The sequence below is a fragment of the Hypanus sabinus genome, chromosome 3, assembly GCF_030144855.1.
Source record: "Hypanus sabinus isolate sHypSab1 chromosome 3, sHypSab1.hap1, whole genome shotgun sequence".
Classification (NCBI taxonomy): domain Eukaryota; kingdom Metazoa; phylum Chordata; class Chondrichthyes; order Myliobatiformes; family Dasyatidae; genus Hypanus; species Hypanus sabinus.
In genome coordinates, this window is record NC_082708.1 from 9392245 (window position 1) to 9406656 (window position 14412).

Sequence of the window (14412 nt, forward strand, 5' to 3'; positions counted from 1 at the left end):
TTAGTAACTTATGGTTTTAAAATTATGTATTGCAATGTACTGCTGCTACAAAATAACATTTCAAAATACGCAGGATGCGGCCTGGCCTGCTGTGTTCCACCAGCATTTTGTGTGTGTTGTTTGAATTTCCAGCATCTGCAGATTTCCTCGTCTTTGCTCCATTGATATTAAACCTGATCTGATTCTGAACCGGAGCACCCTGGCGAAATCCACGGGGTTACATGGACAGGTTGGGTCGAAAGGCCTAGATTCATGGTGTATTGCTCTGTGACTGAGATACCTCTGCACAGAAGCTGCCTGACCCACTGTTGCCCATATGCAACGCAGAGCATGGAATGAGAACCGAGCAGCTGATTGACTGAAATTCGGCACTGAGCCCGCCCCCTTCGGAGGCCGGAGCCGTGCACGGTGGGATACTGGAGGTCCCGGCTGTCTGCTGGCGGCATTATCCGCAACGGGAGCGTCGAAGCGGGCCGTTTTATCGGCGAAAAAAAGACCGGAGGGCCGCTTCACCCCTTTCCTATGAGAGGGGGAGGAAAGAACGAAGGATGCCGAGAGTTTGGACGACCCTGCCCTGCAGGAGGATAAGCGCCGAGCTCGACTACTCCAGGTGAGGTAGCTTCTGTCTCCGGCTACGGGCCTCTGGAATGTTCCAAGAGGCTGGTAAAGGCCTTTCAGTGACAGGGTATTGGAACCAGCCGTGGCTTCACCTTGAAGAGCAGCGCCGTTCGGATGGTGACGGCTGTTGTTGGGTCCGCCTAGGGTTCCTATAGCGACGTTCATTTAGCTAGGCCGCTATGGACTAGGAGCGAGCGGGAGGTAAACATTGGTTATTACGCATGCGCTTGTGCTGGCAGCTGGAGGATGAACGGGACCAGCAGTCAAGAGGTCTCCAAATCCTTTCTGGCAGGCAAAGAGTCTTAGAGTATAATCAGATAATGTTGGAAGTACTCAGGTCAGATAGGATCTGTGGAGGACAAACAGTTAATGTTTCACGCCATTGACCTATCATCAGAACCTGGAAAGGTGAGAAAACTAATTTATTTTAACTTGTAAGAAAAAGTCTGCAGATGCTGGAATTTCAAGCAACACACACAAAATGCTGGTGGAACTCAGCAGGAGAGGCAGCATGTATGGAAAAGAGTAAGCAGTCAATGTATCGGGCCAAGACCCTTCATCAGGACCTTCATTAGACCCTAATGACGGGTCTCAGCCTGAAATATCAACTGTGGTGTGAGCCCTGAGGCTCTTGTACTTTCTTCCTGATGACAGCGAAAGAGAGCAGGTCCTGGATGGTGGGCTCCTTGATGATGGATGCTGCTTTCCTGTGCCAGCATTTATGTAGATGTTCTCAATGGTTTGGTGGACTTTACCTATGGGTGATAGACGCATGATGTGCGAGGCAAGGTTTTTTTTAACACAGTGGTAGGTAGCTACAATGGCTGATGGAGTGTTTAAGAAGCTTTTATGTAAACACATACAGGGAATGGAAGGCTCTAGGGCATTGGCAGGCAGAAGAAATTTAGCTTGATTTGCATTGTGTTCGGCCCTTGGTTTGTTCTGGTGTATTGAGTTCTGTGTTCTAGATTGGATGGTATCTGTAGAGACAGAAAATCTGATTTAATGTTATAGGTGGATAACCATACATCAAAACTGGCTATTTTGACACATGCAGGAAACTTGTTTATTTGAAATTGTTGAATTCAGTATTGATTCCAGAGAACTACAGGATACTCAGATGGAAGGTGAGGGGCTGTACCCTGAGTTTACATTGGACTTCATTTGAATAGTGTAACAGGTCAGAGACACAGAGGTTACAGTAGAGTGGAGAATTGAAGCAAGCTGAGTCTCAGAAGTTTGCCCTGATGTCCTGATCAGATAAAACAATCTTCTAATCTGTGATGGTTTTTCCCCTAATAGAACCTAGAACAGTATGGTATACTGCAAGTCCCTTGGTCAATAATGTTATACCAACCAATATAAACCCATTCCTTGATTGATCTTGCTGAGTTCCTCCAGCATTTTATATGTGTTGCTCAAGATTTCCAGTATCCATAGAATTTGTTCTGTCCATGATCTATGTAACTCTTTCCTCCAACATAAGCCATTTTTCTTACAACCATGTGCCTATCGAACAGTTTTTGAAACTCTAGGCTGTGTGTTCCAAGCACCCACCACTCTTTGTGTGAAAGAGAAAAAAACAGACCACTGACATCTCCCTTAAACTTTCCTCCACTCACCCTAAACAGAAGACCTCTGGTTTTGGCTATTGCAGTCCTGAGGAAAAGATACTGACTATCCACTCTACATCTCTCATAATTTTATACAGCTCTGTCAAGTCACCTCTCATCCTGTGCTCCAAGGAGTAAAGCCCTAGGTTGCTTAACCTTTCTTTATAAGACATGTTCTCTGATCCAGGTAGCTTCCTCATAAATCTCTTTGCAATCTCTCTCAAGCTTCCACATCTTTCCTGGACACAATACTCAAGTATAGTCTAACCAGAGTTTTATAGAGCTACAGTAATACTTCAAGGCTCTTGAGCTCAGTCCCCTGACTGAAGAAGGTTGACACACCATATGCCTTCTTAACAACGTTATTAACCTCTGTTGTAAATTTGAGGGATCAGTGGGCTTGGAGGCCAAGATTCCTCCATTCCTCCACAGAATTCTGCAATTAACCTCCACCTTCAAGTGAAATGCTTCACATTTTTATGGATTGAATTCCATCTGCCACCTCTCATCAAAAATGTGTTCTATCAATGCCCCATTGTAGCCCTTCTGTTCTATCAACACTACCGCCCTCCATGTCATCTGCAAACATACTAATGTACTTATCCAAGTAATATTGGTGTCCCAGAGCAGATCCCTGAGGAACACCATTTTTCAATGACCTACAGAAAGAAAGACTCTTCATCTGCTACTGCCATCTGTCTTATTCTTCACAGAATACTGAATCCATGCATCCAAGTTTCTGTGGATCCCATGCCTCATGCCCTTCTGCATGAGCCTACAATGGGTAACCTTGCCAACTGCCATGCTAAAATCAATATACACCACATCTACCACTCTACCTTCACCAAATTCTGTTACTTTCTTGAAAAAGTTAATTAGGCTCCTGAGGCAAGACCGACCCCTCCCAAAGCAATGCTGCCTACCCCTAATCAGACTATGTTTCTCCAAATGTTCATAAATCCTATCTAAGAATTTTCTCCAATAGTTTCCCTACCACTGATCTAAAAATCACTGGTCTGTAATTCCTAGGATTGTCTCTGCACATTTTTTTAACAACAGGACAAGATCTACCATCCTCCAATATTCTGGTACTATTTCTGTGGCCAGGGTGGATGCAAAGATCATCGTCCATGCCTCAGCAGTCTCTTACCTTGCTTCGTGAAGTGACCTGCGGTGTATCCCATCTGGCCCCAGGGACTTGCCTGTCGTCATGTCTTTCAGAAGCTCCAACACTTAGATCCAGAACATTAGACTGTTTTATGCTGACCGCATTTGTCAAAGCCCCTCCCCAGATGAACACTGCAACGTAAAGTATTTGTTAAGGACCTACTGCACCTCCTCTGTCTCCAGGCACATCTCCCCCTTTATCCATGATCAGTCCTACCTTCTTACTGGTCATCCTCCTGTACCTTGAGGTCCAATGTAGGAGACTATGTTGGATGCATACAGAGCACAGAATACTAGATTGGATGAACTGTAGATGATTTCAGCACAATGGTGCATCTAGTAGGGTCCCTGAAAATTAGTCTAGATTGTAGAATCAGTACAGAGTAGTGATAAATGATGTTATCCATGCTGGTCCAGGAGCCTGATCGTTCATGAACCTGGTGATGTAGGACCTAAGGCTTCTGCACCTCCTATCTGATGGTCGTAGTAAGAAGAGTGTGTAAGAAATTTAATGACATGCTAATGGTATTAAATCTGATTCTGATTCAGGCCTGAAAGGTGGAGTTTTTTGATGGTTGCTGTTTTCTTGTGGCAGCACTTCATGTAAATTTAGCGATATAGTGCATTTTGACCCTTTCTGGCCTTTTGAACCAATGGCCCCAGCAACCACTGATTAACCCTAACCTAATCACAGGAGAATTTACAATGACCAATTAACCTACCTGGTATGTCTTTGGATTGTTGGAGAATACTGGAGCACCCAGGGAGAACCCGCATATTCTATGGGGAGGAAGTACAGGCTCCTCACTGACTTTGGAATTGAGCTCTGAACTCCAGAATGCTTCCAACTGTAATAGCATCGCGCTAACCGTTAAGCTACCATGGTTACCATGACACTCAGTGGTGGGGACGGCTTTTCGTGTGATGGACTGGGTGTATCCACCATTTTCTGTTCATGGGCATTGGTGTTTTCGTACCAGGCCATGATGCAACCAGTTAGGGTAATCACCATTAATATGTTGTAATGGTTGCAGTTCCAGCACTGATCCTTGAGGTTTACTGCAGATTATAGTTCGCTAACTTTAAAATGATCCTCCTATTGACTAATAGTCAGGAAGCAATATATTCTAATATATTGCCTCTAACAACTTGCACTATTTGTGATTTGCTCTTTTATGAACCACCTTATTGAATGCCTTTGAGAAGTCCAGTGATGGTACATCTACTCATTTCTCTCATCAAAAAGTTCTTGGTTTGTTAGATGTTATATGATTGACTATCATGAAGCCATGCTGACTCTTCTTGATTGGATTACGATTTTTCAAATATGTTAACTGTTATCTTGTTAATAATTGGTACTAACGTTATTTTCAATAATAGCTGTTGGGCTAATCAATGTGTGGTTCCATGCCTTTTTTGGCACCCTTTCAAATAGATGTGTTGCATTGGCAGTTTGTCAGTTCTCTGGTTTTCCTCCACAATCCAAGTCTTCAGTTTAACTGAAGAAGGTGTTTAATGTGAAGGAATGTGCAAATGCTGCAAATCTGGTGCTTGACACCCATGATTTTCTAGATGTTTTATAGGTTGTTCCTTTTAGCAAGCTATTTATCTCTGATTTTGAGTAGCATTCTTTGTTTCTAATAGCACATTTATTCTGTCTTGGTTCCAGTTTTTCCTCAAGGTTCAGTCTACATTGGACAAGATGTAATAATGCTGTTGGTATCTATTTCATGGTTCTTATGACACCATTGCAGATCACTGACATGCCATTCGTTTTACTAATACGTTATTTGTCATACTGTTGAAGGCTGGATTTTTGTTACATTTTGTGCTTATTGAGAAAGTAAGGAGGCATGGGATCCAAGGGGACATTGCCATGTGGATCCAGAACTGGCTTGCCCACAGAAGGCAAAGTGTGCTTGTAGGTGGATCATATTCTGCTGCATGGAGGTCGGTGACCAGTGGTGTGCCTCAGGGATCTGTTCTAGGACCCCTACTCTTCGTATTTTTTATAAATGAACTGGATGAGGAAGTGGAGGGATGGGTTAGTAAATTTGCTGATGACACGAAGGTTGGGGGTTTTGTGGATAGTGTGGAGGGCTGTGAGAAGTTACAGCGGGACATTGATAGGATGCAAAACTGGGCTGAGAAGTGGCAGATGGAGTTCAACACAGATAAGTGTGAGATGGTTCATTTTGTTAGGTCAAATACGTTGGCAGAATATAATATTAATGGTAAAGCTCTAGGCAGTGTTGAGGATCAGCGGGATCTTGGGGTCTGAATCTATAGGACACAATGCTGCTGTGTGGTTAAGAAGGCATACGGTGCATTAGCCTTCATCAATCATGGGATTGAGTTTAGGAGCCAAGAGGTAATGTTGCAGCTATAAAGGACCCTGGTCAGATTCCACTTGGAGTACAGTGCTCAGTTCTGGTTGCCTCACTACAGGAAAGATATGGAAAGCATAGAGGGGGTGCAGAGGAGATTTACAAGGATGTTGCCTAGATTGGGGAGCATGCCTTATGAGAATAGATTGAGTGAACTTGGCCTTCTCCCCTTGGAGCAATGGAGGATTAAAGGTGACCTGATAGAGTTGTATAAGATTATGAGAGGCATTGATCATACAGATAGTCAGAAGCTTTTTCCCTGGGCTGAAATGCACAAGAAGGCACAGTTTAGGATGGTTGGAAGTAGATACAGAGGAGATGTCAGAGGTAAGTTTTTTATGCAGAGAGTGGTGAGTGAGTGGAATGGGCTGCCGGTGATGGTGGTAGAGGTGGGTGAGATAGGGTCTTTTAAGAGACCCCTGAATAGATACATGGAGTGTAGAAAAATGGAGGGCTATGGGTAACCCAAAATAATTTCTGAGGTAAGGACATGCTTGGCACAGCTTTGTGGGCCGAAGGGCCTGTATTGTGCTGCTGGTTTCCTATGTTTCTATGAATGGCACTTCCTGATTCATGTGTACAGTACTTCAGAATTTCAGTATTTTGTTTTCAGAATCATGGCAATTTTCATTGTTGGTTTCAGCTAGTTACATTGCAGAATAATTAAATCTCACTCTCCAATTTAGTTGCAGAGTTGGGCTGACCCTGTAGCACGCCATATATCGCTATGCCTGCTGTTTGGCCGACTCTTCTGGATCTCAGCAGAGATGAATGCAAGAGAATACTCCGAAAGCTTGGTAGGTCATTGTGAATTACTTTCTTCCTTTCTGTTGGAGTCACATTTTCCCTCCCTTTTCATATTTGCATTAAATCTGCAGACTTTATAGACCTTTATTGGTTGAATTGTTATGAATTGCAATCAGCTTCGGTGCCCTTAAGTTGGGAAGAAAAGCAGGATAAATATAGTGAGTTTTTTTTCTGATTAGGCCCACATTGATCCTCTATGGTAAATTTGTCTGAATATTAAATAATTGCCTTTGGCTTTAATGCATGCTGTATTCTTAAGCAGTTTGACATTTTTTATTGTGGATAGAACATGAATAAAGACCAAGGTAGATGCAGGGGAAGGATAGGCAAGGAAAGGAATGATGGAAATTAATTGGAGCAGTGAAGTGTTTCAGCAATACATTTACTTTGTAAAATAGCATCATAAACTTCATATTTCTTGCATATTCTGAACCAGAATGAGTAATTTTGCTTCATTAGGTATGTTGCTCTGCTCCTAGACCAAGTTGGGTTATTTGGAATTTATAATTTCAGAAGCTGATTATAATTCTAACAAATGCTGCAGATTGGGATTGATTTTAATTGTTTATTAAATGCAATTGGGTAATGTGTCTAATAAATCCTTTTTCAAAGTTTTACTCTATTTGAAATCAAACTAATGCTGTAATTATTTGACATAGACCAATTAATGTTTGCTATGTTCAGCTCTTAAACAGCATTTGATATCCAGTCAGCATCCTTCATTTTCAAATGCATGCAAGGATAAACTGAATTTTGAAAAAATTCAGACTGGTTATGTTTTTTTTTCCAGAATAAAAAAATCTGAAATATGACTGAAAGATGACTGGTAAACATGATGTAACAAAACAAATTTTCTTTGGACTGCAAATGTGTAGATTACAAATATGATTCATTCAGGAGCAAGAAGGCTGCGAGTGAACTGCTGATTTTTTGGATCGAAGGAAGTTTTTTTTAATTACTCGGGTTAAAGAGGGGTGAGACTGCGCAGGCGTGTGATGTCAGCCAGTAGAGTGCTAAAGGTTTAAAAAGAAAGCAGACATATCCAGCGGGCGGTGGAGTGAGAGGCAGCAGAGTGGTAGGGCTTTGGCTCAACGGGATCAGGTGGTAATGGGACAAGGCGAGGTAGGAAGTATATGTGTGAGGCCAATTTTCTGTGCTCGGTGTCAGATGTGGGAGGTCCTGGAGTCTCCCAGCCTCCCGGACGGCCATATCTGCACCAGGTGTGTTGAGCCACAGCTCCTGGGGGATCAAGTTAGGGAATTGGCGATGCAGCTCGATGACCTTCGCCTAGTCAAGGAGAGTGAGGAGGTGATAGAGGGGAGTTTCAGGCAGGTGGTCACATTGGGGCCACGGGAGACAGACAGGTGGGTCACAGTCAGGAGGGGGAAGGAGAAGAGTCAGGTGCTAGAGAGTACCCCTGTGGCTGTACCTCTTGACAATAAGTACTCCTGTTTGAGTACTGTAAGGGGCGGGGGGGGGGGGGGGAAGCGGCAGTGGCTGTGCCTCCAGCACGGAGTCTGACCCTGTGGCTAAGAAGGGTAGGGAAGGGGAGAGGAAGGAAGTAGCAATAGGGGACTCTATAGTTAGAGGCGATTCTGTGGACGCAGGAAAGAAACTCAGATGGTAGTTTGCCTCCCAGATGCCAGGGTCTGTGATGCTTCAGATCACGTCTAAGATATCATGTGGTGCGTGGGAGAACAGCCAGAGGTCGTGGTACATATTGGTACCAATGACATAGATAGGAAAAGGGAAGAGGTCCTGAAAAAAGATGACAGGGAGTTAGGAAGGAAGTTGAGAAACAGGACTGCAAAGGTAGTGATCTTGGGATTACTGCCTGTGCCACGCAACAGTGAGAATAGGAATACAATGAGGTGGAGGATAAATGCATGGCTGAGTGATTGGAGCAGGGGGCAGGGATTCAAATTTTGGAATCATTCTGACATCTTTTGGGGCAGGTGTGACCTGTACGAAAAGGACGGGTTGGACTTGAATTCCAGGGAGACCAATATCCTGACGGGGAGGTTTGCTAAGGCTACTGGGGAGAGTTTAAACTAGAATTGTTGGGGGATGGGAACCGAACTGAAGAGACTGGGGAAGAGGTTAGCTCACAGATAGAGAAAGCTTGTAGCCAGTGTGAGAGGGAGGATAGGCAGGTGATAGAGAAGGGACACACTCAGACCAAAGGCTTGAGTTGTGTGTATTTTAATGCAAAGAGTGTTGTGAACAAAGCGAGTGAGCTTAGAGCATGGATCAGTACTTGGAGATATGATGTGGTGGCCATTACAGAGACTTGGATGGCTCAGGGACAGGATTGGTTATTTCAAGTGCCGGGCTTTAAATGTTTCAGAAAGGACAGGGAGGGAGGCAAAAGAGGTGGGGGCGCGGCACTGTTGATCAGAGATAGTGTCACAGCTGCAGAAGAGGTGGATGCCATAGAGGGATTGTCTACGGAATCTCTGTGGGTGGAGGTTAGGAACAGGAAAGGGTCAATAACTTTACTGGGTGTTTTTTATAGGCTGCCTAATAGTAACAGGGGTATAGAGGAGCAGCTAGATCCTAGAAAGGTGTAATAATAAGAGTTGTCGTGAAGAGAGATTTTAATTTCCCAAATATCGATTGACATCTCCCTAGAGCGAGGGGTTTAGATGGGGTGGAGTTTGTTAGGTGCATTCAGGAAGGTTTCTTGACACAATATGTAGATAAACCTACAAGAGGAGAGACTGTACTTGATTTGGTATTGGGAAATGAACCTGGTCAGGTGTCAGATCTCTCAGTGGAAGAGCATTTTGGAGATAGCGATCATAATTCTATCTCCTTTACAATAGCATTGGAGAGAGATAGGAACAGACGAGTTAGAAAAGCATTTAATTGGAGTTAGGGGAATTATGAGGCTATCAGGCAGGAAATTGGAGGCTTAAATTGGAAACAGGTGTTCTCAGGGAAAAGTACAGAAGAAATGTGGCAACTATTCAGGGGATATTTATGTAGAGCTCTGTATAGGTATGTTCCAATGAGACAGAGAGGTTATGGTAGGGTACAGGAACCGTGGTGTACAAAGGCTATAATAAATCTAGTCAAGAAGAAAAGAAAACCTAACCAAAAGTTCAGAGAGCTAGGTAATGTTCGAGATCTAGAAGATTATCAAGTTACTAAGGAGCTTAAGAAGGAAAATAGGAGAGCCAGAAGGGGCCATGAGAAGGCCTTGGCGGGCAGAATTAAGGAAAACCCCAAGGCATTCTACAAGTAAGTGAAGAGCAAGAGGATGAGATGTGAAAGAATAGGACCTATCAAACGTGACAATGGGAAACTGTGTATGGAACTGGAGGAAATAGCAGAGGTACTTAATGAATACTTTACTTCAGTATTCACTATGGAAAAGGATCTTAGTGATTGTCGGGATGACTTGCAGTGGACTGAAAAGTTTGAGCATGTAGATATTAAGAAAGAGCATGCGCTGGAGCTTTTGGAAAGCATCAAGTTGGATAAGTTGCCGGGACTGGATGAAATGTACTCTGGCTACTGTGGAAGGCGAGGGAGGAGATTGCTGAGCCTCTGGCGATGATCTTTGCATCATCAATGGGGACAGGAGAAGTTCCCAAGGATTGGAGGGTTGCAGATGTTGTTCCTTTATTTAAGAAATGGAGTAGAGATAGCCCAGGAAATTATAGACCAGTGAGTCTTTTCTCACTGGTTGGTAAGTTGATGGAGAAGATCCTGAGAGGCAGGATTTATGAACATTTGGAGAGGTATAATATGATTAGGAATAGTCAGCATGGCTTTGCAAAGGGCAGGTCGTGCCTTACGGCCTGATTGAATTTTTTGAGGATGTGACTTAACCCATTGATGAAGGAAGAGCAGTAGTTGTATATGGATTTCAGCAAGGCATTTGATAAGGTACCCCATGCAAGGCTTATTGAGAAAGTAAGGAGGCATGGGATCCAAGGGGACATTGCTTTGTGAATCCGGAACTGGATTGTCCACAGAAGGCAAAGAGTGGTTGTAGACGGGTCATATTCTGCATAGAGGTCGGTGACCAGTGGTGTGCCCCAGGGATCTGTTTTGGGACCCTTACTCTTCGTGATTTTTATAAATGTTGGATGAGGAAGTGGAGGGATGGTTTAGTAAGTTTGCTGATGACACAAAGGTTGGGGGTTTTGTGGATAGTGTGGAAGGCTGTGAGAAGTTACAGTGGGAAATTGATAGGATGCAAAACTGGGCTGCGAAGTGGCAGATGGAGTTCAACACAGATAAGTGTGAGCTGGTTCATTTTGGTAGGTCAAATATGATGGCAGAACATAGCATTAATGGTAAAGCTCTAGGCAGTGTGGAGGATCAGCGGGATCTTGGGGTCTGAATCTACAGGACACAAAGCTGCTGCGTAGGTTGACTCTGTGGTTAGGAATGTATATGGTGTATTGGCCTTCATCAATCGTGGAATTGAATTTAGGAGCCCAGAGGTAATGTTGCAGCAATGTAGGACCCTGGTCAGACTCCACTAGTACTGTGCTCAGTTCTGATTGCCTGACTACTGGAAGGATGTGGAACCCATAGAAAGGGTGCAGAGTAGTTTTACAAGGATGTTGTCTGGATTAGGGAGCATGCCTTATGAGAATAGGTTGAGTGAGCTCGGCCTTTTCTCCTTGGAGCGAAGGACGATGAGAGGTGACCTGATAGAGGTGTACAAGATGATGAGCGGCATTGATCGTGTGGATAGTCAGAGGCTTTTTCCCAGGGCTGAAATGGTCGCCAGTAGAGGACACAGGTTTAAGGTGCTGGGGAGTAGGTACAAAGGAGATGTCAGGGTTAAGTTTTTTTACTCAGAATGGTGAGTGCGTGCAATGGGTTGCCGGCAACGGAGGTGGAGGCAGATACGATAGGGTATTTTAAGAAGCTTTTAGATAGGTGCATGGAGCTTAATAAAATAGAGGGCTATAGGTAAGCCTAGTAATTTCTAAGGTAGGGATGTGTTTGGCACAACTTTGTGTACCAAAGGGCCTGTACTGTGCTGTAGGTTGTCTATGTTTCTATTTTAAGAGGACTAGAATATAAAAGCAAAAATGTAATGTTGAGGCTTTAAGAGGCATTGGTCAGAGTGCTCTTAGTGTATTGTAAGTAATTTTGGGTCCTTTATCTAAGGAAGGTGTGTGGACATTAGAGAGGACCTTGATAGAGTGGGTATGGAGAGGATGTTTCCAGTAGTGGGAGAGTATAGGGTCAGAGGGCACAGCCTCAATACAAAGTTGTATCTTTAGATTAGAAATGAGGAATTTCTATAACCAGAGGATGGTGAACCTGTAGAATTGATTGCCACAGATGGTGTGGAGCCCAAGTTATTGGATATATTTAAAGCAGAGGTTGATCCGTTCTAGATTAGTAAGACCATCAATGTTTATAGGGACAAGACAGGAGAATGGGTTTGAGAGAGATAATAAATTAGCATGATGGAGTTATGATTTCTCCTTTTTCTCTTCTAGAACTTGAAGCTTATGCTGGTGCTATCAGTGCACTCCGTGCACAAGGTGACCTTACTAAGGAAAAAAAGGATCTTCTTGGAGAATTGGCCAAAGTTCTTAGGTAAATGATTTTTTTTGTAACAGTTCCCAAAATTCTGTTTTCCTAATATGTGTATTTCTTTTTTACTGATGACATTCCTGGTCTTCACTCTCTTGTCTCCCTTGTGCTTCATTTGTTTTAAACAACATAGAACAGCACAGCACAGGAACAGACCCTTCAGCCCACAGTGTTGTGCTGAACCAAATAAATTAGTAATAAAATGCTAACTAAACAAATCTCTTTTGCCCACACAATGCCCATATCCTTCAATTTTCCTCACATTCATTTGCCTATCTCAAATCTCTTAAAAGTCCCTAATGTTTCTACCTGTACCACTACCCTAGGCAGTGCAAAAAAAATCTGTGGAAAAAAATCTCCACTCAATCTCTCCTCAGCCTCTACCCCTCCAGAAAAAAACAACCCAAGTTTGTCCAAGCAACACACACAAAATGCTGGTGCATCTTAGCAGGACAGGTACCATATATGGAAAAGAGTACTGTTGATGCTTTGGGTCAGAACCCTTCGGCAGGACTGGAGAAAAAAAGTTTAGGGAAAGATTTAAAAGCTGATGGGGGAGGGGAGTGGAGAGGGAAACATAAGGTGTTAGGTGAAACCTGGAGGGGGAGGGATGAAGTAAAGAGCTGGTAAGTTGATTGGTGAAAGAGACAGAAGGCCATGGAAGAAAGAAAAGTAGAGAGCAGCACCAGAAGGAAGCAATGGGTGGGCAAGGAGATGAGGTGAGAGAGGGAAAAGGGAATGAGGAATGGTGAAAGAGGAGGGTGGGGGTGCATTACCAGAAGTTTGAGAAATTGATGTTCATGCCATCAAGTTGGAGGCTACCCAAATGGAATATAAGTTGTTGTTCCTCCAATCTTCAAGTGTGGCCTCATCACGATAGTGCCACTCACCACCATCTCAGACATCAGTACAAACTTGGATCTATCTGTCAGGTAGTCAGTAATCCAAGAGATAGTGGATCAAATTACAAACAAGAGAATCTACAGATGCTGGAAATCCAAGCAACACACCCAAAATGCTGGAGGAACTGAGCAGGCCAGGCAGCACTATGGAAAAGAGTGCAGTTGATGTTTCGGGCTGAGTCCTGCTGGAGGGTCTCGGCCTGAAATGTCAACTATACTCTTTTTTGCATAGATGCTGTCTGGCCTGCTGAGTTCCTCCAGCATTTTGTGTGTGTTTCTGAAGATAGTGGATTTGTCTACGCCAGTGGTTCCCAACGTGGGGCATACGCCCCACAGGGAGGTAATTTGATTTTTAAGGGGGGCAATTCGAGAATGAGTTATTAACAGTGAATTTTTTCTAGTAAGTCTGTGTGAGTATGAGTGTGTGTGCGAGTTAATACATACGTGTATATACAGTATACATACATAAAAATACTTGTGTGTATGTACATGTGTAATTGCATATGTACTGTATATATAGTGTATCACCATCATTACAACCATCAAATAGCTTTCATAATTAAATTAATGAATTGACTGATGTAGGAAGGAACGAATGAACAAGTCCAAACATGTAAAAAACTCGTATGAGGTCGCGCCAATGCTGCTTTTTGCAGTAGCTTTCGGTTCTTGGTGGTGTGAAGATGTGTACATTGCTTCATCTCTTTTAAACGGTGTATCTGTCTTTGTATGCTGTAGAAACGAATCTGCATTGTTTTATTTATTTATTATTATTATTATTATTTTAATATCACTTAATGTTTTTTTTTTACAATTTCTTAGTAATTTCTTCCTCAGACCTTTAACAGTCCTTTGGTTCTTCTATTTTTCTCTTTCATGAATGCCATGTTCTTTGGAAGCTTGTTTAAACCAAGTTAATGGTCTTTTAGGCTTCCTCCAGGTGAATAGGAGTTCACTTTTTGAATAATAAGAATTATATATCACCACAGGGGGCATCAGGATTTTAGAAGTGATTAGGTGGGGCATGGCCAAAAAAAGGTTGGGAACCACTGGTCTACGCCCATCCTTTGCAGCTTCTCGCTCAGAATCAATAAAGTATTTGCTGATACTGTTATAAAGGCAAGCATGCCGGATGCCTTCTTAACCACCCACCCAGTCAACCTGTGCCGCCACTTTCAGGGAGGTATGAACTTAGATCCCAAGATCCCTCTGCTCATCAACACTGTCAAGAGTCTTGTCGCTTTGCATTTGACTTACCAAAGTGCAACACCTCACATTTGGTTGGGTTAAGCTCCATCTGCTATTTCTCTGCCCATATTTGCAACTGATCTATATCCCACTGTATTC

General features: G+C 43.2%; 1 protein-coding gene across 7 annotated transcripts in view; it reads left to right on the top strand.

Moving 5' to 3' along the window:
• Positions 1-403: 403 nt before the first annotated feature.
• emsy (EMSY transcriptional repressor, BRCA2 interacting) overlaps positions 404-14412 on the top strand; it is a 107042-nt gene continuing 93033 nt past the window's right edge. For all 7 annotated transcript variants that reach the window (XM_059963691.1, XM_059963696.1, XM_059963692.1 and 4 more), the window contains exons 1-3: positions 404-610; positions 6472-6582; positions 12067-12166. In XM_059963691.1, coding sequence (XP_059819674.1) covers positions 6513-6582; positions 12067-12166 — 170 coding nt within the window. In that variant the 5' untranslated portion in view covers positions 404-610; positions 6472-6512. The remainder of the gene's footprint in view (positions 611-6471; positions 6583-12066; positions 12167-14412) is intronic.